Genomic DNA, 21,875 nt, shown 5'->3' with positions numbered 1-21,875 from the left:
ACATGACTTATAACAATAATATTTTTTCGTATAAGAATAATATTTTTTTTAATATGGTGTGTAACATGTTTTTATATATAACGTGTAACAACAAGATTTTTTTTCAACATGGCATGCAACAACCTTTTTGAACCGTGACGTATAACATGTTTTTGTATATGGATGTAACAATAATATTTTTTTTTCAATATGACGTGTAACAACTTTTTTTTAATCACGGTGTGTAATATGTTTTCGTACATGGTGTGTAATAATAATATTTTTTTTAATATGGTGTGTAATAACTTTTTTTAACCATGACATGTAATTTTATTAAGAATAATTTTATCCAACTCGACTAAAAACAGTTAAAATTATAAATAGAGTTATTTTTAAAATTTTTTTATTTTTTAGGATTATTTTTAAAATTACGTTTATTATTATTTTCATTTTTTCGCCCTTACACCAAACTTGTATTCACATCCGATGGAAAGTTTTGTTGTAAACTTTAATCATTGTTTATTCGGCATTTGGTTGAAGACAGAATAAATATAAACAAGCCAATTATTCTGTAAAAGGCACCGCAAACTACCTACTACCAGCAAAGCTGCAATGGTTGATGGTTCTCTAAGAATGTTTTTAATGGTTGGAAAAGTAAACTTGGAAATATCTATTAAGGCTAAAAGCTGTCAGCATTTTTTTATTAGTTTGTTACCATGCCATTGCCAGCATATACATCAGGACTGATGTAGTCATGTCTCCATTGGTTAGGTGAGAGTATGCATCTTTATCTTCCATTCTGGACTTTGATTAGTTCAAAATTGTTACTGGCTTACTGCATGTGGTGCACACATTGTGAGACTTTTCTTCTTCTTCTTCTTCTTCTTCTATAATTTACGCCAAGTTGAAATATATAAACAAAATAATGAACACCAATTTTTATCTAATTATCAATCCTGTTTCCAGTCTAAATGTCACCAAATGATTGACTGAACAAAGAGGAAGTTGACAACCCCTCACTTTCCATCTTCTTTCCAGGGCCATTTTGTTTTCACTCTCTTCTCTGCTTATCCACCTTTCCCTCTCTCTCCCTCTCTTTCCTACTTCCTAACACGGTTTGGCGTCACCAGACTCGAAATGCAGAAATGGTCAATCAACAAACAAGCCCCTGACCAAATAAAATCTTAGCCGTCGCTTGCAAACTTGTGAAACAGTGAACATGTTAATACTCGAAAATGATATGCATGCAGGTCAACCTCAAGTCTTACTTGAGTATTTGAAAATGCAGATGGGCCGGGCTCCGCCACTGCCCTTTCCTTTTCAGACCTTTGATTGGAAACGATAGAACAAGATAGTGTATGCCAACTTCTTGGAAGTTGCAAGACAGAGGACGAGAGAGTTTCTAAAACGCGGTTCAGTATCTATAAAAATGCTTGTCATCTCAGCTATGTCAGAACTGAAAACTGTATCTTTATGTTTTGCTTCCTTGAACTGCAAGCTCAAACAAGGTAGGTACTGTGTCTTAACTGAATGTTAGAGGTAGATGGATCAGGTCTTGAACACATGGGGTTGTGTTGACTTTGACATCGTAAAATCTTTGTCGCTGGCAGGGGAGGGGAGGCTGTAGTCCTTGTTGTGTCTTTCAATTACGATTCCAAAATCATGGGTTCCCCGGCTCATTCCTTGTTGTGTTAGTTTCTTTTAGGCTTTTTGTAGTAATAATTTTTCATCTGAAAAAGTGTATTTGTGCAGAAAATATCTGTGAAGGCAAGGGCGACATTTCAAGTTATAAGCACAAAATCCTTTTGAGAGTAAAAATGACAACATGTGATGCACTCCAAAGATGGTTCAGATTGCCTGAACGACTGGTCATATTCACTTTTGGTATTTCATCCTTTGCTTAATTACTCTATTCTTATATTTTGTTTGCTCTTTTTTAGTAACATTTATTATTTTATATACAATGAATAGTGAACAATTTAGAACTAGGCATGAGATTTTGAGCAAACTTTTTGTTAATCAAAGAGCTAGTACAAAGTGTTTACATGGATGCCAATCATTTTAGAGAAACTGATATTAACAATGTATGATCAGTTCAATGGATTGGCATTCATGAAGGTGAAAACTCAAATCTCTTTTGCAACTTTTTTCTCAGTGAATTGTTTAGAAATTCAGGAAATGACTCTTTGAAAACAACTTGAGCTTGAAGAAATTCCATATAAATCATTTCTCTCCAAAATGATGTAACTATATACGTATTGGAGAAGTGGAAGAGAAGTTATCCAAAATTCTCCTGCTAAATATTAACCCCAAAAAATTTCCTTCGGTCTCAATAGGTCTGCTCCTCAGCAAGGGAATGATGACTTATGTGCTGGCAAACCTTATGACATTCCTCACAGATTTCTGGAATTTGAATTTAAAAGAAGCTGCAGCAATCGTCAATCTTCAAGAGGGTCTAAGGAATATGTTGCAGATACTCGTTGCTCTCTGCATAGATGCTTGCCTTGGTTATCGATGGATGTTGATTCTATCTAGTGTTTTATATTCTACTGTAAGATACCTTTTCATAGAGAAATAAGCATTAATATTGCCTTGCTTATCAATAGATGTTGATTCTATCGAGTGTGATGCAGGGACTTGGCCTTTTAGCATTCTCAGTGCCTCAATACTTTTTCAAGAATGAAAAAGTATGTCCTCTGGAGAAAGTCCAATGCTTTAAGAAGTTGAAACATACACCTTTCTGGGAAGGATTAGCTCTTCTGATCGCTGGTGGTGCTGCACAAGTTATTCCCCTTTACTCCCTTTCTTTTGAACAAACCAAGGTTGTAAGAGTACCAGAACACTCTGAAGCAACAAAACTAAAAGTTGCATGTTGCTTGTGCAAGGTTAGAATAGGAGGCTGGCGGCAATTGCAGCAGAGAATAATCAGATGGTTTTGTATCGGATTTATGATGCTGGGAACTATAACATCAGTTTATGGTTTCATCTCTTTTAAACGCAAATGGCATCAGCGTTTTTTGATATCAGCCATTGCCATAGTAATTGGTTTGCTTTGGTTTCTCTGTGGTTTCCCCTTCTATGGGCCTCGTCGACTGCAGCCAAGTCCTCTTTCCACTATGCTAAGTGCCTTGATTGCTGCGGCGCGGAAGAGGCATCTTAATTGCGGAGGAAATTTGGAACAACTTCATCGTGGTAATGCGGAAGAAACTCTACTCCTTACAGACCATCTTAAGTGAGTTATTCTATCCCTTCTAGTTGATTTTTTTTTTTTTGTACGTATGGGAGGTACAAGGGGAGCTGAGTTTCAAACCTTGAACATCAATCTTCAGGAAGGTGACAAGAACTAGGCAAAGCTTGAGTTATCACAGTCTATGTGATTGTTTCTATCATGACCGATTTGGTCTTAAGTTTTTGGACAATAATTTGTTCTTCTTATTTCTTTTTCATGATTTGTTCATTGTGTTTAATGAATGCACCCTCATCAATCCCTAAATACAGGTGGCTCAACAAGGCTGCAGTAAAAGAGTCATTGGCTGATGATAATCTAACGATGGAAGAAAAGAGATGGAGACTCTGCACAGTAAATGAAGTAGAGCAAACAAAACTTCTATTAAATATTATTCCAATGTCCGCAACTTTCATCCTGTATGGCATGGTGAAATCTCTTGGCAATTCCTTCTTTGTTGAGCAGGCTAACAGCATGAGAGGTGGTATCCCAATAGTTGTTTTTCAGATGATCAAAGGATTTTCTAAAGGGTTAGTCAAAAGTGGGTATAAAATGGTGTTTGAAAAACGGATAAGAAGAATAAAAAGACAGTACTCTGATGGAGTGAAGATTGGCATTGGTATGCTGGCTTCTATAATATGCTGCGCTGCTGCGTCATCAGTTGAGTCTCAAAGGTTAAAAGCTCTGAGTAAAGAGGGCCTGTCAAATGATCCGAATGCTACTGCCCCCATCACAGCATTTTGGTTGGTTCTGCCATTTTTTTTCCTGGGCGCAATGGAAGGCTTAGCTGGTGATGGCATCCAAGATTTCTTTGGTCATTATGCTCCAGATTCAAGGAGATATGGACCTGTATTTACTAGCTCACTCACCGGATTTGGAACGGTACTTAACATAGGATTCCTATCTTTTCTAGATTATTACAGCAAATCCAGATACAGTGTGAGTTGGCTTGGTGATAATATAAACCAAAGTCGGTTAGATTATATCTATCGCGCATATACCATGGTGGCCCTGTTCAACTGTTTTCTCTATGCTTATGTCTCCTATCAGTATTCTTACGATAATATCATAGGAAGACCAGAAGAAGAAGAAGAGATACCATTCTTGGAAGTGAAAGAAGAAGAAACAGCAGCCGGAGACCAACAGAACAACCAAGGGCAAGTGAATGTTGAGTTGCATCGGATTCCAGTGCGTTAGCCTGCTGATTTCTCAAGAAATACCATTTTGTTATGCTTTCCAGTCCAAGTAAGGCTGTATTTCCAAGTGTCTATAAATATCTATATTTTACGCTTTAGGATCTTGGTGTAATGTTTAGAGAGAAGTATGTAGCAAAAGAGTCAACAGACTGTGAGATGGTGTTGGGATTTTAGGTTTGTGAATATGAGAGAATGAACAAAGAATATGCATGTAATCCTTGATTCTGAAAGATTGTTAGTGGAAAAGTTGTTGGATTTTTACAATCTTGTTTATAAATTTCACAAGACATCCTTGTTTGTATGAGAGTGACCCTGCATGTGTCATTCATCAGCTTCGATTCCCAACTCAGCTGTTACAATGCTAAGGACTCAGTAGCGAATTTTTGGGGGTGCTTAACAAATTGGCAGGGACTTAGCAGGAACGAATCCATAAATTTTTTTAAGATGTGTTATAATTAAATTTACTTTAATTTAAAGCTTTTAATCCTATTTTTTTATAAAATTGTAAAAAAATAAATAAATTCTTTAACATTATTAATTATATAAAATTCTAACACAAGTAATATAATTAGTAGAGATTTTTGATACATCAATAATGTCATTTGACACCACTTTACTTTATGTTGATCTGTCCGGATGTGGGTTTTACTGACAGAATAAGGTAGAGATTAATTCTGACAGACTCATTGTCCCCCATGGCCACGAGAGAATTTGGGGGCGACCATTTGAATAGTTCTTTAACGATCCTTTTAATGATTGGAAAAGTGTAATAATCATTTTGAACTTTGAACTGGAAACTTGAAAATCTCAATCAAGGCTTAAGCTGCCAGCATCTTTTTGTTACCTCGTCATTGCCGGTATATATACCAAGACTGATGTGGTAATTTCTCCATGGGTTAGGTGAGAGAGTATGCGTCTTTTTCTTCCATTCTGGGCTTTGATTAGTCCAAAATTGATACTGCATACATACACTGTGAGACTTTTCTTCATCGTCTTCTTTGATATACGCCAAGTTTAAATATATAAACAAATTTATGAAGAAGACCCATTTTTAATTAATTATGAATCTTCGTCAGCAAAAGATTGATTATTCAGAAAAAGTTGAAAACCCGGCACATTCCCTCTCCATTTCGTTTTCACTCTCTTCTCTGCTTCTCCACTTTCCCACTCTTTCCCCCTATCCTTTTGCAAACTTGTGAAACAGTGAATAACTGGATATGTTAATGTTTGAAAACGAAATGCATGCAGGTCGACCTAAAGTCTTACTCGAAGTAATTGAAAATGCAAATGGGCAGGGCTCAGCCACTGCCCTTTCTTTTGCAAACCATTGATTGGGAATGATGGAACGAGAAAATGTTTGACAACTTCTTGGAAGTTTCAATCAGATAAAAAAGAAACCAATACAAAGAGGAGGACAGAGTTTCAAAACGCGGCTCATTTACTATGAACATGGTTGTCATCTATGCTGTCTTAGAATTCAAACATTGTTAAGTTTTAAATTAACTAGAATTTTAGATCTTATTTTATTAGGATTCTTGTTTGTATACAACATTGAGTAGTTGTATGTTTTTAAACTTCTTATTCTATATCGAGTCCTAATCATATTCTACTTTGAACTTTTATATTATAAAAGTAGATCTCTAGGTTTTAGAATTGCAAGTAGTGCTTTGAGAGCTCTAGAGAGGGAACACTTTGTAACTCTGTCTTTTGCTCTAGGTGGAGCTAAAGTGGTTTGGGTGAGTGTTCTTGGTTTGGTTTGGAGAATCATAGAAGTCAATTTATTGTGCTTTAATTTCTCAATAATAGAAAAAACAGTTTCACTCCGTAGACGTAGGTAAGAGGCCAAACCACGTAAATTCTTGTGTTTTTCTGTTTGTTTAATTTCTATGGATTTTATCTTTGTTGATTCTTGAGCAATTTTCACAACAAACTGGTATCAGAGCTTCGGGTTCAGTAAATTCAAGATTCAATAAGGATATCGAAAGTCACTAGTTCTACAAAATTTTCAATTGAGAAGTTTGATGTGAAGACTAGTTTCACGCAGTGGTAGAGAAGGATGAAATATCTCCTTGTGCAGCAAGGTTTAATGCGCCGCTTGCTAGGAAATGAGGAAGGGCAACTAGATGACATGAAGGATGTGGAATTGGCAGAGTTGGAGCAAAGGTGTGTAAGCATTATTCGACTTTGTATTGGAGATAACGTGTTTAACCATGTTATTGATGAGGATTCTGCTCCAAGATTGTGGGCAAAGTTAGAAAAGATTTACTTGGCAAAAAATCTTTCCAACAAGTTGTCACTTAGGCGAAAGTTGTATCGCTTAAAGATGGAGGAGAATGGAGACCTCATGAAGCATATGAATGAATTCGATAGGATCATTGATCAGTTAAAGAAGGTTGATATGAAGGTTGAGGAAGAGAAAAATGCACTATTGTTCCTGGCTTCACTTCCAGACTCCTATGAGGTATTTTACTATAAGAAATCATTGTATTTTCAATAAATTTGCAACGAATTTCTAACGGAATTCAATTAAAATTTTTAAAAATACTTGTTCCGACGGATTTCCAACGAAATTGATTTCCAACGAAAAATTTCGTTGGAAATTTGACTTGTAGAACACACTCATATTACTGTTTAATATTTTCAATGGATTTTCAACAAAATTTTCCATTGGAACTTTAAACTTTAAAAAAAAAGCGGGTGTAATTGTCGTAACGTGCGGGTCCGGGAACCCGACCGCTAGACGTGGATGTGAAAACTCACTAAAAAATTAAACTAGGAGTCGCCACCAATCTTTTTTTTAATAGGTGTGATTGGCCACCTATTGACTCGATTCTAATCGATGCAAACTTAAATTAATTTTAAGCCCACCGAAAAGAACCTTAAACCGGTCTACAATTTTCTGGATCTAAGTTCGGGAGTACGGTTACGCCCGGGGAAGGATTAGCACCCCTCGGACGCCCGTTCCATGAACGGTACCATTTTTAGATTATCCTATGGGGCTTTAATTTTTAATTTCACTATATTTCCTTAATTATTATTTTTATTTTATCTCCTATTTAACCTAAAATGGAACGCAAATGAGTGGCGAGATGAAATGCATGGCGTGAGATAAAAAATGCCGGACAAATAACCTTTTATCGAGGATATTTTCCGAATCCGCCCATCATACTGGTGGGACTCGGAATATTCTCTCACCTAGGGAATTATCCGAGAAACTCGCCTTCGCAAATTCGACGAATAATTCCCGTCTTCGGGGTCATCGTACGTTTTCTTTTTAAAATAATATTTTGTGCCTAATGAACCTAATTCGGGCAAAAGCCTTTTATTAAAGATGGTTCTCGAGCCCTCCCATCATACTGGTGGGACTCGGGGACATCTTTTCACCTAAGAAACTTTTCGAGAAATACCAGCCTTCGCAGGATCCCCGAAAGATCCCATCATCGGGGCTTAGACTCGAAAACAGAAATATTTATGTGCTATGATATGTATGATGCAATACATATATGCTATGCCAATGCAATTATTTATTTTTTATTATCATTAATTATTTTTATTATATATTTTATTATCCTATTTCCTATTCTTATTTCTTATTATTATTATTATTATTATTTTTATACTTTACATTTTTTTTGTTCTAAGTTCTTTGTTTTTCGTTTATAGTTAGACAAATTGTTTATAATTCTACGTTATTTTAATGAGTAAAAATTATACATTTTTTTATCGTACTATTTTATATATATTTTTATATTTTTATTATTATTATATTTTTCATAAGCGATTTTTATTCAAACCTAATGCCTAAGATCTTTATTTATTATTTTTTTTATCTTTATCTTCACATTTCTTTATGCCACTTAATATTCGATGCTTACTTTTAAATTAGTTATTTTTTTATTATTATTAATTTATTTATTTACTTATTTAATGTCATATATATTGTATTTTCACGAATTAATTATTATATGTATTTGAATTGTTATCACTTTATCATTATTTTATTACTTATTATTTATTTTTTATCAAGTAATTTCATCAAGTAATAATTTTTGTTGTATAATCAAGCTCTTTATTTATTAAGGATTTCGAAATCTTAAAAACGAGACCCTCCCATCATACTGGTGGGGCCTTGATTCGGATTCCGAGCCTGGAGAACATAAGCTCAGGATTGCGACTTCTCGCATCCCGATCGATTATCCCATCATCGGCATTGTTTGCTTGTCCTTAATGTCATGATATTTTTCTTGGGAGTTAATTCTCTAAGGTTGGTTCTCGTACCTACCCTATTATAATTATTTTCATACTTGATATAATATTATTTTTATTCACTACATATTTATGTATATATATATATATATATGTATGTATATATATATATATTTTAGCGTACACAAATATTTCTCATGCCTCTATTTATATTCTTATTTATACATATTTATAATCCTCTAACTAGATTATCTCTTTAAACTTGCACATCATATCTAAAATTTTTAGAGCATTGTGATAAAGTAATTTAATCTTAATCTTAAAGACATTCTCTAGAAAATTTCCTTTTTAGGACTTTGTAAAAAAAATATCTCCGAATCAACCTTTTAGCATCAAGTTATGAAGCTTAGATTAAATGCTGCGAGTTGAACTTAAACGAATCAAACCATGATACCCAAACAATTAAATAATCACAAATCCATTATGCAAAGAAATTAAATTTTCCTTACCTGATTAAGTCGAATGAGCCTCAACACAACTAAACTGACCACGGCTGTTGCTAGACACACTGTTCAGCTTTGCACAACCTTCCATGGGATACCAAACGGCGTCGTTCGGCCCTGAGGAGACAAGCTCTCTCTTTTTTTTTTTTTTAACTTAGTTTTCTTTCTTCTCGTCAAATACCCAAACTTGGCTTTCTTCCTTTCCGTCGGTCGGCATTGCAGCTCCGCCTCGCTCTGCTCTCCTTCCTCTTGCGCCGGCAGATCGCGGCTCCGCCTCTCCCTCCTTCTCTATTCCTCTGCTCAGCTCTCATTCCTCTTACGCCGGCAGCAGATCGAGGCTCCGCCTCTCCCTCCTTCTCTATTTTTCTGCTCAGCTCTCCTTCCTCTTGCGCCGGCAGCAGACCGCCTCTCCCTCCTTCTCTATTTTTCTGCCCAGCTCTCCTTCCTCTTGCACCGGCAGCAGATCGCGGCTCCCTCCTTCTCTATTTTTCTGCCCAGCTCTCCTTCCTCTTGCGCCGGCAGCAGACCGCCTCTCCCTCCTTCTCTATTCCTCCGCTCAAAATCCCAAAAACCCCCACTCTCAATAATCAATTCCTATTTCTCTTTTTTTTTTGATTGATTTTTCAGTGCTCATTGTGGATTTTTTGGTGTGGCTGCTGGGGTTTTTCTTGTTGCAGGTTTTCTATTTTTTTGTTCTCTATTTTTCGGCTCCTTGGTTGCTCTCCATTGCTTAGAAAGCTGGTAGTTTTTTTGTTGCAAGTTCTCCCCCTCGAAATGCTACAGTACCCCCTCTCCTTTATACCCGATTCTCGGGTTCTGGAGGGGGCACGCCCCATTGCCTTGTCCCTGGGCACCCAAGGACAAGTTCCACTATCCTGCCAGAAGCGAATTCTTCACGTCTGGCAGGTGAGAGAGGTGCCTGGCAGGGTGCGTCCGCACCCTGCCAGTCGTACCTCTCTCCTTTCTTTTTTTCATCATTTTTCATTCATTCATTTTTTTTGTTTATTATATTTTTAATTTTTACTTGTTTATAATTTAGTGTCTACAGCTGCCCCTCTTTGAGCTTTTCGAAAATTCGAAATAGTGCAAAGACGTAGACACTGTATTTGATTAAATTTTTTAATTCTCTTACCAAATTTTTATTATATATATATATATTTATTATTATCATTATTATATATATATATTTATTATTATCATTATTATATATATATATATATATATATATTTTTAAATAAATTCCTCAAAACTGAGGCCATAAGACCTTTAAAATGAACTCCTCAAAAATGAGGCAACGAGACTTTAAAACGAACTCCTCAAAACTGAGGCAACGAGACTTTAAAAATGAACTCCTCAAAAATGAGGCAACGAGACTTTAAAATGAACCCCTCAAAACTGAGGCAACGAGACTTTAAAAATGAACTCCTCAAAAATGAGGCAACGAGACTTTATCATTTTTCATTCATTTTCATTTCATTTTTTTTTTTGAAATGGTGAAAAATAACCAATTCCTCATTTGAAATTCATATGATTTTAGAGATAAATTTCCCTCTTTTCAATTGTTTTAAAATTTTGAACATGTCAATTCATCTTCATCAGTTTCCCTTTTTGGTGTTTTTAGAGCCTTTTCTTTGATCAATGGGGGATGAATCGATCACATTTCTGATCTTTCGTCTTCCTCGATTCATTGCTCATAACTGTTTTCCTCTTCTATTATATGCATGGTCCAATCACTCTTCACATTTTTACTGTGCTCCATTCTATTGCTAATTCCATTCCTTTCTTTCTCTTCTTAGACTCCATTTCATTCCCTGTCAATTACGATCTTTTTTTTCAAAATATTGCAAACATTTCTTACTTTATCATACTCTTTATTAAGTATCATTCTAATTTTATAGCAAATGCAATGCAATGTACTCATATCTCCTCTTTTGGCAGAATGGAAATGAGGGCATTGTTGGGAGTGAAAGGCTATTTTTCATTAAAAAAAAGTGAAGTTTCTACAATCAAGTATAATGACAAGGAACAAGGGAAAATTGATTAATACAAACGGGATACAGTCCTTTCTTAATGACTGTTTCGATAGATATTAACAGTAGTCTCAAAATTTTATCCCGAAATAGGCACATTTGTCAGCTCCCTTGTCTTTTGCATGAACATCTCGGATCATGATCTTCACCCTTTCTGCGTTAAGCTTTTGTAGTATTCGGACCTTTTTCATGTCTAGACCGCCCTTTCGGGTTTTCGCCCTAAACACATCTCCCAAATTCAAGCTGCCTTTTCAGGTTTTCAACTAGAAAATTTTCTTCTTTTTTTTTTATTATTTTTTTTATGCAAAATATTTCTTGACAGCATCGGCATTCACTGGGTTGGAAAACTCCCTTCCATCCATCTCCGCCAAAATTAGTGCTCCTCCTGAAAAAGCTTTCTTTACCACGAATGGTCCTTCCCAATTCGGTGTCCATTTCCCGCGAGGATCATGCTGGTTCGGGAGAATTCTTTTCAATACTAATTCTCCTTCTCGGAACTGTCGAGAGTGTGCCTTCTTGTCATATGCCTTCATCATTCTCTTTTGATATAACTGCCCATGGCAAAGTGCTGTCAACCTTTTTTCTTCTATGAGATTCAATTGCTCATAACGAGCATTAACCCATTCGGCTTCTTCCAACTGTACTTCTTTAAGGACCCGAAGGGAAGGAATTTCCACTTCAATTGGCAAAACTGCTTCCATCCCATACACCAAAGAGAACGGTGTAGCTCCCGTGGAAGTTCGGACTGTTGTGCGATAAGCATGCAAAGCAAAAGGTAACTTCTCATGCCAATCTTTGTATATATCTGTCATCTTTTTAATTATCCTTTTGATGTTCTTGTTGGCTGCTTCCACTGCTCCATTCATCTTTGGGCGATAAGGTGTTGAATTGTGATGCTTAATCTTGAACTTGGCACAAACCTCTTTCATCATCGAACCATTGAGGTTACTAGCGTTATCCGTGATGATCCTTTCTGGGAGACCATAGCGGCATATTATTTCCTTTTGGATGAACTTACATACCACTTTCTGGGTCACATTGACATAAGATGCTGCTTCTACCCACTTAGTGAAGTAGTCAATTGCCACCAGAATAAATCGATGCCCATTTGATGCCTTCGGGGTTATCAACCCAATCACATCCATGCCCCACATTGAGAATGGCCATGGTGATGCCAATACATGCAGTGAATTAGCAGGGGTGTGGATTCTGTCCGCATATATCTGACACTTGTGACACTTTCGAGCGAAGTCTATACAATCCTTTTCCAACGTGAGCCAGTAATACCCTGCCCTCATGACCTGTCTCGCCAACTTATGTCCACTTGCATGTGCTCCACAAACTCTTTCGTGAACTTCTTCGACTATTCTCCTAGCTTCGGTTGAATCCACGCATCTCAAAAGCGTTTGATCCCTACTTCTCTTGTATAAGATGTTCCCATCCAAGAAGAAATTCATTGCCAACCTTCTAATGGTTTTCTTATCATTTTCTGAGCTTTGATCCGGGTACTGCTGAAATTTGAGATAATGCACAATATCATGGTACCACGGTTTCCCGTCTATTTCTTCTTCTACACTAGAGCAGTGCGCGGGACACTCTCGAAGATTAATCATGATGGGTTGGATCTTGACATTGGTACCAACTTTGAACATTGCCGCCAGCGTGGCTAATGCATCGGCCATTTGGTTCTCCTCTCGGGGCAAATGATTGAAGCAAATTTCATCAAAATATTCAATCAGCTTTGATACATACTTGTGATACCGAACTAACTTTGAGTCACGTGTCTCCCATTCTCCTCGCAACTGATAAATAACCAAAGCAGAGTCCCCATACACTTCCAAAATGTGAATTTTCCTCTCGATTGCTGCTTGAATGCCCATGACACAAGCTTCATATTCAGCTACATTATTGGTGCAATAGAAGTTGAGTTTAGCTATAACGGGATAATGATCTCCTTCTGGTGACACTAACACGACCCCTATGCCATGCCCCAAGGCATTCGAAGCTCCGTCGAAAAACATCTTCCAATTCTCTTTCTCTGAATCCTCCCCACTTGTTTGACATATTGACATCAAGTCCTCATCTGGAAACTCAAACTCCATTGGTTCATAATCCTCTTCCACCCTTTCTGCAAGAAAATCTGCGATTGCACTTCCTTTGATAGCTTTCTGGGACACATATACAATATCATATTCAGACAATAACACTTGCCATCTTGCCACTCTACCTGATAAGGAAGGTTTCTCGAAGATGTATTTAATCGGGTCCAACTTTGCAATGAGCCAAGTGGTATGATATAGCATGTACTGTCTGAGTCGATGCGCCGTCCATGCTAAAGCACAACACATCTTTTCCAACGAGGAATACTTGGACTCGTATTCAGTGAACTTCTTGCTCAAGTAGTAAACTGCCCTTTCTTTCTTACCAGTTTCATCATGTTGCCCTAACACACATCCCATGGATCCTTCATTTACCGTTAAGTATAAGAGGAGGGGTCTCCCAACCACAGGTGGTGCCAATACTAGCGGACTCAACAAATATTCTTTAACTTTGTTAAAAGCAACTTGGCACTCCTCATTCCACGCCCCCGGATTGTGTTTGCGAAGGAGTTTGAAGATCGGGTCACATTTGAGTGTGAGTTGTGATATGAACCGGGCTATATAATTTAATCTCCCCAAAAATCCTCTAACTTCTTTTTGCGTCTTGGGAGGGGGCAAATCACGGATTGCTTGAACCTTATCTGGGTCAACTTCTATTCCTCTTTCACTGACGATGAAACCCAGTAGCTTTCCTGAAGTGACTCCAAAAGTGCACTTTGCCGGATTTAATCTGAGCTGGAATTTTCGTAACCTCTTAAATAATCTTTCCAGATTAGTTGCATGGTCCTCTGTCTTGCGAGCTTTTACAATCATATCATCCACATACACCTCAACCTCTTTGTGCATCATATCATGGAAGAGAGTCACCATAGCTCGCTGATAAGTTGCCCCGGCATTCTTCAAACCAAATGGCATTACCTTATAACAAAAGGTCCCCCACATAGTTATGAAGGTGGTTTTCTCTCTATCCTCTGGTGCCATCTTAATTTGGTTATACCCTGAAAAGCCATCCATAAAGGAAAACATGGAGTGGCGGGCAGTATTGTCAACAAGGGTGTCAATGTGGGGAAGAGGAAAATTATCTTTTGGGCTAGCTCTATTCAAGTCTCGATAATCCACACACATTCTCACCTTCCCGTCTTTCTTAGGAACTGAGACAATATTTGCAACCCATTCAGGGTACTTAGCTACTTCCAAGAATCCTGCATCGAACTGCTTTTTCACCTCTTCTTTAATTTTCAACAACATTTCAGGTTTCATTCTTCTCAACTTTTGCTTAATCGGTTTGCATTCAGGTTTCAAAGGCAGTTTATGGGCTACAATGTCTGTGTTGAGTCCTGGCATATCTTGATAAGACCATGCGAACACATCTACATATTCATGAAGTAGCTTTATTAGTTTTTCTTTTTCCATTGACACCAACGTCACACCAATTCTAACTTCTTTCTTATTTTCTTCATCTCCCAAATTAATTGTTTCAAGTGTCTCTTGATGTGGGACAATTTGTCTCCCCTCCTGTTCTACTAGTCTTAACAAGTCCGGAGTTAAATCATAATCCTCCACGTTTTCTGTATTGTCAAGTTCACTGATACTTGTACCTTTTTCAAAATCAACTTCAAAACCACTGTCATTATCATCTTTGCATTCATTATTTGGAATCCTGGAAGGTAAAGGGAATTGAAATATGTAGAGCTATTGTATAGGTAAATAGTTAAAATAAAGGGATGAAATGACACTAATGGAAATGATTAATTATGAGAAGAGATATGAGAAATGCACTGCGCATGTCAATTTATTAAAATGATAAATGATAAAAAGCCCGATACATAAAATTCCAATGCTTTTGGGCATAAGCATGGATGTTTAGTTTGCATTACTTTGAAATTGAATCACAAGTGACTGGTAAACTCATGGTGGTCCAGTTGCTCAGCTTTAGATTCGGTGGCCCAAGGTATGTAGTAGGAATCTCATCCACATTTCCTGGCTGTTCTTCACCTTCCTCCGTTGCACATATTGATAAATCAGAAAAGGTCCCTCCTAAAGCTGACACTGATTCTCGGTTCCCAACGGTGAGTGATTCAGGAAAGATGCAACCTCCAGATCGAAATGTCTTGTAAAGATGAGGATATGTCATTCCTTGGATTTCCAAACTCATGCCCCTTAAAGCGAGCCAACCTTTCCTTTCTTCTTTCGGCTATCATTTCTTCCCTTTCCTTCTTAGTTGGTTTGTACCCCAGGCCAAACCTTTCTTCATTTTTGGCAGTACGTATGGGACTTCTAATGCCTTGTAGTTCTTTTCCCAATCCTGCCCCCGCTCGGTATCCTTTTCCTAATATCTGACTGACAATCATCTTGGTGGTTTTAGAAAGCCTCGGAATAGGCGGTGTGGTTCTTTCTCCCACATACGTGGTGTTAACGAACTCGAAGGATCGAAAGGAACATTCAGGCACTTCTTCCGCCGCTTCCACGTAAGGCGTATCTGATGACTTGCTTATGAGTAAGTCCTCTTCCCCGTTAACACAGACAATCTTCCCTTCCACGATGAACTTGACCTTCTGATGAAGAGATGAAGGTATGGCCCCAGCCATGTGTATCCAAGGTCTTCCCAACAAATAATTGTATGAAGGAGCAATATCCATGACCTGGAATTCAATGGTAAAGGTACACGGGCCAATTTCTATCGGTATCTCAATGTCCCCTACTACTTCTCTCCTTGTTCCATCGAAAGCTCTTACAATCATCTGACTCTTTCGCATGTAAGACATGTTGATGGGTAAACGGGCCAAGGTCCTCATGGGCATCACATTTAAGGACGATCCGTTGTCAAGCAGTACCTTTGTGACGGTACAACCTTTACACTTGGTAGTGATGTGCAAGGCTTTGTAATTTCCTCTACCTCCAGAAGGGATTTCTTCATCGCTAAAGGATATTATGTTACCCACCGAAATGTTCCCAACAATGTAGTCCAAATTTTCAACTGAGATATCATGATCCACATATGCTTGGTTCAGAATCTTCATCAGAGAGTTCCTATGTGGTTCTGAGCTGAGGAGCAAAGATAGTAGCGAAATACGAGCGGGCATCCGGTTCAATTGCTCAACTACATTGTACTCACTATGTTTGATGAACTTGAGGAACTCGGCAGCTTCTTTTTCTGTCACCGATCTTTTTGAGCCATCTGTCGATTCCGGAGGTTGTACCTTTCCTTCTCTAAGACTTTGCTCTTTTTCCTTTCCCTTCTCATTCTTGATATTCTCGAACGCTTCCGGTGAATAGCAGCGTCCGCTGCGGGTAATCCCTCCAACGCCAGTTATATTGGCAGCATCATCTTGAGATTCAGCTATCCATTTCTTCGCTTCCGAAACTTGTACATTGCAGTTGTAGTTCCATGGGACAGCTTTGTTGTCTTTGTAGGGGAAGGGTTTAGGGACTTCGATGATCATCTTGGCACGATTTTTGTCCTCCACAAACTCTCCTTTTGGTTCGTAGAAAATGGTCAAAGGTTTTATCTTCATTGGGTGAGTGGACTCCTTGGATATCATGTTTATTGCTGACTCTGAAGCTTCCGTATAAAACTCGATCTTTGATTCGTCCATCATTCTTTGCACTTCCTTTCGGAAAGAACTACAATCCTGGATTGAATGTCCCACACATCCTTTGTGATACAAGCACCATAGTCTTTGGATATCCCGTGAGTCCTTCACATTAGGACATTCAGGCCATACCTCAAGCATATCGGCTTTTACCAAGGCTTCAAATACTTTCTCCATGGAGGTTTCCACTTCCCGAATGTTCCTTTTAACATACACCTCCCTTTCGATTGCATTTACCCCTGCCCCAGCATGATTTGGCAGTGGGTTGTTGTTAACATTCTGTTTTGGCTTTTTTTCAAAGTTCAGGATTCCTGCCTTGATCAACCCTTGCACCTTATGCTTGAATGCCGTGCAATTCTCGATTGAGTGACCTTCTATTCCATAATGATAATCACAGTGGGCGGAAGTGTCATACCATCTCGGGAACGGAGGTTTTAATGGCTCTATGTATAAGGGTGCTACTAGATGGTTTGCAACTAACTGAGTGAAGAGTTCAGCATAAGGGATCGGGATTGGGTCAAATTGCACTTTCTCTTGCTTGTTTCGCCACCCTCTTGATTCACCGGTAGTATGGTTGTTTGAAGGTGTTGTTTGTTGTGTGGTCGAAGCTGTAACAGGTGTGGAAGTAGGTGGGTGAATATTTATGGGGTAGAGTGTCCGCTGAATGGGATTATATGGGTACGGGTTAGGGAAGGCATTTGGCATAGGCGGGTATGGGTATGGGCTTTGTGAAGTGTTGTTCACAGCTGGGTAATAGGGGTATGGTAGGTATGGCTGGTAAGGGTTGTATGTTCCTCCTTGGTGTTGTCCTGAAGTGATGGCTTGGGCTTCTCCCTCTGTCCTCTTGAAAGTTCCCCCTTTCCTTGTGTTTGCCATATCACCTCCTTCTATCTTCCCTTGCTTAATGGCAGTCTCTATCATTTCTCCCGAAATCACCATATCAGCAAAGTTCTTTGTGGCACTACCAACCAATCGTTCATAGTAAGGGGCTCGCAAGGTGTTAACAAACATTACAGTGGTTTCTTTCTCAGTCAATGGTGGCTGAACTTGAGAGGCCACATTCCTCCATCTTTGAGCGTATTCTTTGAAGCTTTCAGTGGTTTTCTTCTCCATGTTTTGTAAAGAAAGGCGATCTGGAGCCATATCTGTAACGTGCTTATACTGAGCTACAAACGCCTGAGCAAGGTCTTTCCACGTGTGGATTCGATTGCGGTCCAGTTGGACGTACCATTTTGCTGCAGCACCGGTAAGGCTATCTTGGAAGCAATGTATCAAGAGTTTGTCATCATGAGCATATGCGGCCATCCTTCTACAATACATGGTGATATGTGTGACCGGGCACTTGGTTCCATCATACTTCTCAAAGTCTGGAACTTTGAACTTTGGAGGTATAACCACATCTGGAACCAGACAAAGCTCAATTGCATCCATAGAATAATACATTCCCATTCCTTCTACCATGCGCAGTCTTTCCTCAAAAAGGTCAAATTTTTAATGAGTATCGGGATTATCTTTTGATTCAACGGATCCACATTTGAGCTTCTCTTGTTCTTTTGGATCATCCAAATCAGGTACAGAGATGGGATCTGAAGGACTTGCCCCTCCAATTGGCCTTTGTTGGGCATAAGTCAGTGGTGGTCCTATTGGCATCCCAAAAAATGGATATTGACCCACGGATGGCATGGGAATAGAAGCATTCCTTGCAGGTGGAGGTGTAAATCCTGGTGGATACACGGGGTCTGTATTGGTTTCTGTCTGTTGGACGTCTTCTGGTGTACCAGAACTCCCTGCCGCTTTCTTTCCTTTATCTGTAGATATTAACTCCAAAATTTTTGATAACTGACCCATGATTTCTTCTTGCTTCTTCTCAATCTTATCCATCCTCTCTGAATGCTCGTCCCCCATGATCTTAGAACGGGCTCTTGTATTGTATCTGTGGAGAATTTGTTTTTCTGGAATTTTATTCTATTAGTTCAAGGAATAAGTTAGAATTTTATATTGAGTGCATTATTATTTATTATTTTTATCTGAATCATGCATTATGATGTAAATGAAATGTATTTGAATAGGAAAAATATTGGCCATCTGACATTTACCATAAGAAAATCCGCATCCATAAAACTTAAATATCCAACTACATCATTGTCTAAAACCATACATAACTATCAAAAAGAAAAATCGACTTTGTCATATTGGTCCCTAACCATCTTGAGGTGACTGATCAACCGCTCACTCAATTCATCCTTGGGAAGGACCTCTCGCCTGAGTTCTTCGGTCTTGTCTACCATTACTCGAGCTCTAAATGCCACTTCTCTCATCTGTCTCAGTATCCATTGCATTTCAGCTTCTTTCCTTTGAAGGCTTTGTGTGCATGAATTGTTTCTTTCCCTCATTTGGAAATATTCTTGTCTTATTGCTTCATACTGTGCCTTATAGCCCTCCATGGCAGTTTCCAACATGTCGCAGTCATTTTTCAACTCTTGGATGGTTTGTCCTTGTCTTCGTACCTCGTGCTGCAAAGCATTGTTGGCACTTTGGAGTTCTTGTATTCTGGCTAACAGAGAAGAATTTGCCACGCTCACTTCCTCAAACTTGCTTTGCCACTCATCCCGCTCTTTCAAAGCCACCCGTACCTTTCTTGCAGTCTCTTTCTTCACTTCTTCTAGCTCATCCTCATGTCTTCGCTTCATATTCATCATCTCCTTTTCAAGTCTTTTTCTCGTTAACTCACTCTCCAGCAGGACGTCTTGAGGTTCTGGGTTTATGGGATGTTTTGATGGATCCTTCGGGGGATATATGACATTTTTCACCCTTTGGTCATGCCAAGTATGATATCCTGTTGTGACTTCATCAGTAACCCTTCCCTGATCTACTCGGCAAGTTTTCTTCCAGTCTTGAGCAATTTCCTCAATTCTCTTTAACGTTTCTGGCTCTCCATATGTAAACTCTAATTGGTCGAGTTGGTGAGTCATGGGCACGAACTGCTCAGATCCGAACTGTCTCCGCACCATTATTGGGGCATAGCTGATGGCTCCCCAAGGTCCCATCAGTGGTACCCACGGCTTATCCCCACATTTATACATTACTTGCATTCGTGGCATCCATGGAGCTCTCCAAGTCACTTCAATGCTCATTAACCTCCGGAGCCTTGCGACCCACTCTTCTTTCTTTTTGTAGTCGGGCCATTCACTTTCGTAGAACTCAAGGATAGGACAACTCGCAGACAGATAAAGCTTTCGAAATTTGTTTTCTTTGCATTCGAAGTGGCTTTTGATCCATATGGTTAGGAGTTGAGCACATCTGATGAATCGTCCCTCACCTTTGCGTCGACAGAAATTCAAGGATCTGAACGTTTCAGCTAAGATGGATGGGGCCGGGTTGATGCTCATTGTCACCTGATCAAAGAAGTCTATGACTGACACCTCCACATGACCTAGAACCTTCGGGAAGACCACTAAGCCGTAAATTGCCATCGCAAAAGCCAAAAGACCTTGTTCATCCTCCATGTGTTTTTTAATATATCCGTTCAAGAAACTCCACGGAAGGCATTCTGTGTCTCCTTTCTTCTTTAAATGCTGATCCACTTCTACCGTAGTCATTCCTAACAACTTGGCCAACTTTCGTCGGTGTCCCGTCTTCTGGGCCCTCCAATAGATCTTGTCAGGCTGCATATGGTCTATCCGGAGCAGGGAGGAGTACTCTTCTATGGTAGGGGTCATGTCCACCTTGTTAAAGACAAAGCAACGATATGAGGGATCCCAAAACTGGACAATGGCTCGGAGCATCTGGTCATCGACTGGTACATATAGGAGCCATGCAATGTGTCCATACTTGTTCTGAAAATTGTCTCGATGAGCACGTCTCCATTGTTCCCAAATTCCTACCATTTCTGTAAAGTCATTCTGCTGAAGATCCAAGTGAACTCTCTCGGGTAAAATTGAGATATGTCCTTGGGTCAAACAGTCTCCTTTTTTTTGTTGAATCCGCCTCATCTGTAACTCTATCTCATAGTCATTTCTGTACATGTTGAGCGGGCCTGCTGATGACGATGCCATGGATATAACTGGGATCTCTTAAGTTGAATGTTGTGTAGCCAATATTTCTCCTATATGCAATTACGATGTATGCAAATGAACATGTAACATGCGCATGACAAGCAAAATAAACTTAAGTTAGTATGGTAAAAAGAAATAGTGGAGTGTTAAAAATAATGAGAGAATAACAAGCAATATCATGGGTATCATTGTCTACTCCAGGATACTTTATTATCTCGGGGCATAATTTAAAATAGAGGGAGTGGAAGAAATTCCTTCATGTGTACCTACTTATAAGGTATATTCTCACGGGTATGGCCCTTTCTAAGGTTAAGCTGCTCTCGGTACTCTATATGCTGAGCGGGGTTTATAAACAGAGCTAAGGTTCCCAAATCATTCCTCACTGTCGTCCACACGGACTAGTAAGGCACCCCGGTCCTCACCCATTACAGGCTTCAAACGGACTAGGTTCGATTTGAGTGGGAGTCTTCACTAGCCCGTGCGGAGGTTATCACCTCACGAGAGCGTAGCTACTGAACTCCCTCCTAAAAAGGACATAACCCGGGTGGAGGGTTTATGCATGAATGTAAAATGTGCTGTGTGTGTGAAGGAAATCATGAGTTCAAAGTAACAATCTCACACCCCTTTACCCTAAATCCCCACAAGTATTAGAAACAATAAAGTAATAAATGCGAAATAAACTAATGTACCAAACAAAATATGCAGTACAAATCATTAATATTAAGGAAACAGTGAATTATTTAAAGCCTTGGATAACCTATTATTTTTTTTAATGGCTCGACTCTCGGCTCTCCCCAGTGGAGTCGCCAGCTGTCGTAACGTGCGGGTCCGGGAACCCGACCGCTAGACGTGGATGTGAAAACTCACTAAAAAATTAAACTAGGAGTCGCCACCAATCTTTTTTTTAATAGGTGTGATTGGCCACCTATTGACTCGATTCTAATCGATGCAAACTTAAATTAATTTTAAGCCCACCGAAAAGAACCTT

General features: G+C 38.8%; 1 protein-coding gene across 3 annotated transcripts; it reads left to right on the top strand.

Annotated features, from left to right (window-relative positions):
* Positions 1-1,346: 1,346 nt before the first annotated feature.
* Positions 1,347-4,665, top strand: LOC18610222 (protein NRT1/ PTR FAMILY 5.5-like). Of its 3 annotated transcripts, none has more exons than XM_018115405.2 (6): positions 1,347-1,487; positions 1,732-1,863; positions 2,316-2,530; positions 2,613-2,762; positions 2,865-3,211; positions 3,478-4,665. In XM_018115405.2, exons 1-6 carry the CDS (start codon positions 1,409-1,411, stop codon positions 4,400-4,402), a joined length of 1,848 nt encoding a protein of 615 aa, XP_017970894.2. In that variant the 5' UTR covers positions 1,347-1,408; the 3' UTR covers positions 4,403-4,665. The 3 variants fall into 3 exon arrangements, with proteins under 3 accessions (XP_017970894.2, XP_017970893.2, XP_017970890.2); XM_018115404.2 differs by having other exon boundaries at positions 2,613-3,211; positions 3,478-3,568; positions 3,671-4,665; XM_018115401.2 differs by having other exon boundaries at positions 2,613-3,211.
* The last annotated feature ends 17,210 nt before the right edge of the window (positions 4,666-21,875 follow it).

The sequence above is a fragment of the Theobroma cacao genome, chromosome 2 (genome assembly GCF_053813885.1).
Source record: "Theobroma cacao isolate CCN51 chromosome 2, ASM5381388v1, whole genome shotgun sequence".
Lineage (NCBI taxonomy): Eukaryota > Viridiplantae > Streptophyta > Magnoliopsida > Malvales > Malvaceae > Theobroma > Theobroma cacao.
Note: the sequence above shows the minus strand (reverse complement) of the source record. Positions and strands in the feature narration are given on the sequence as shown.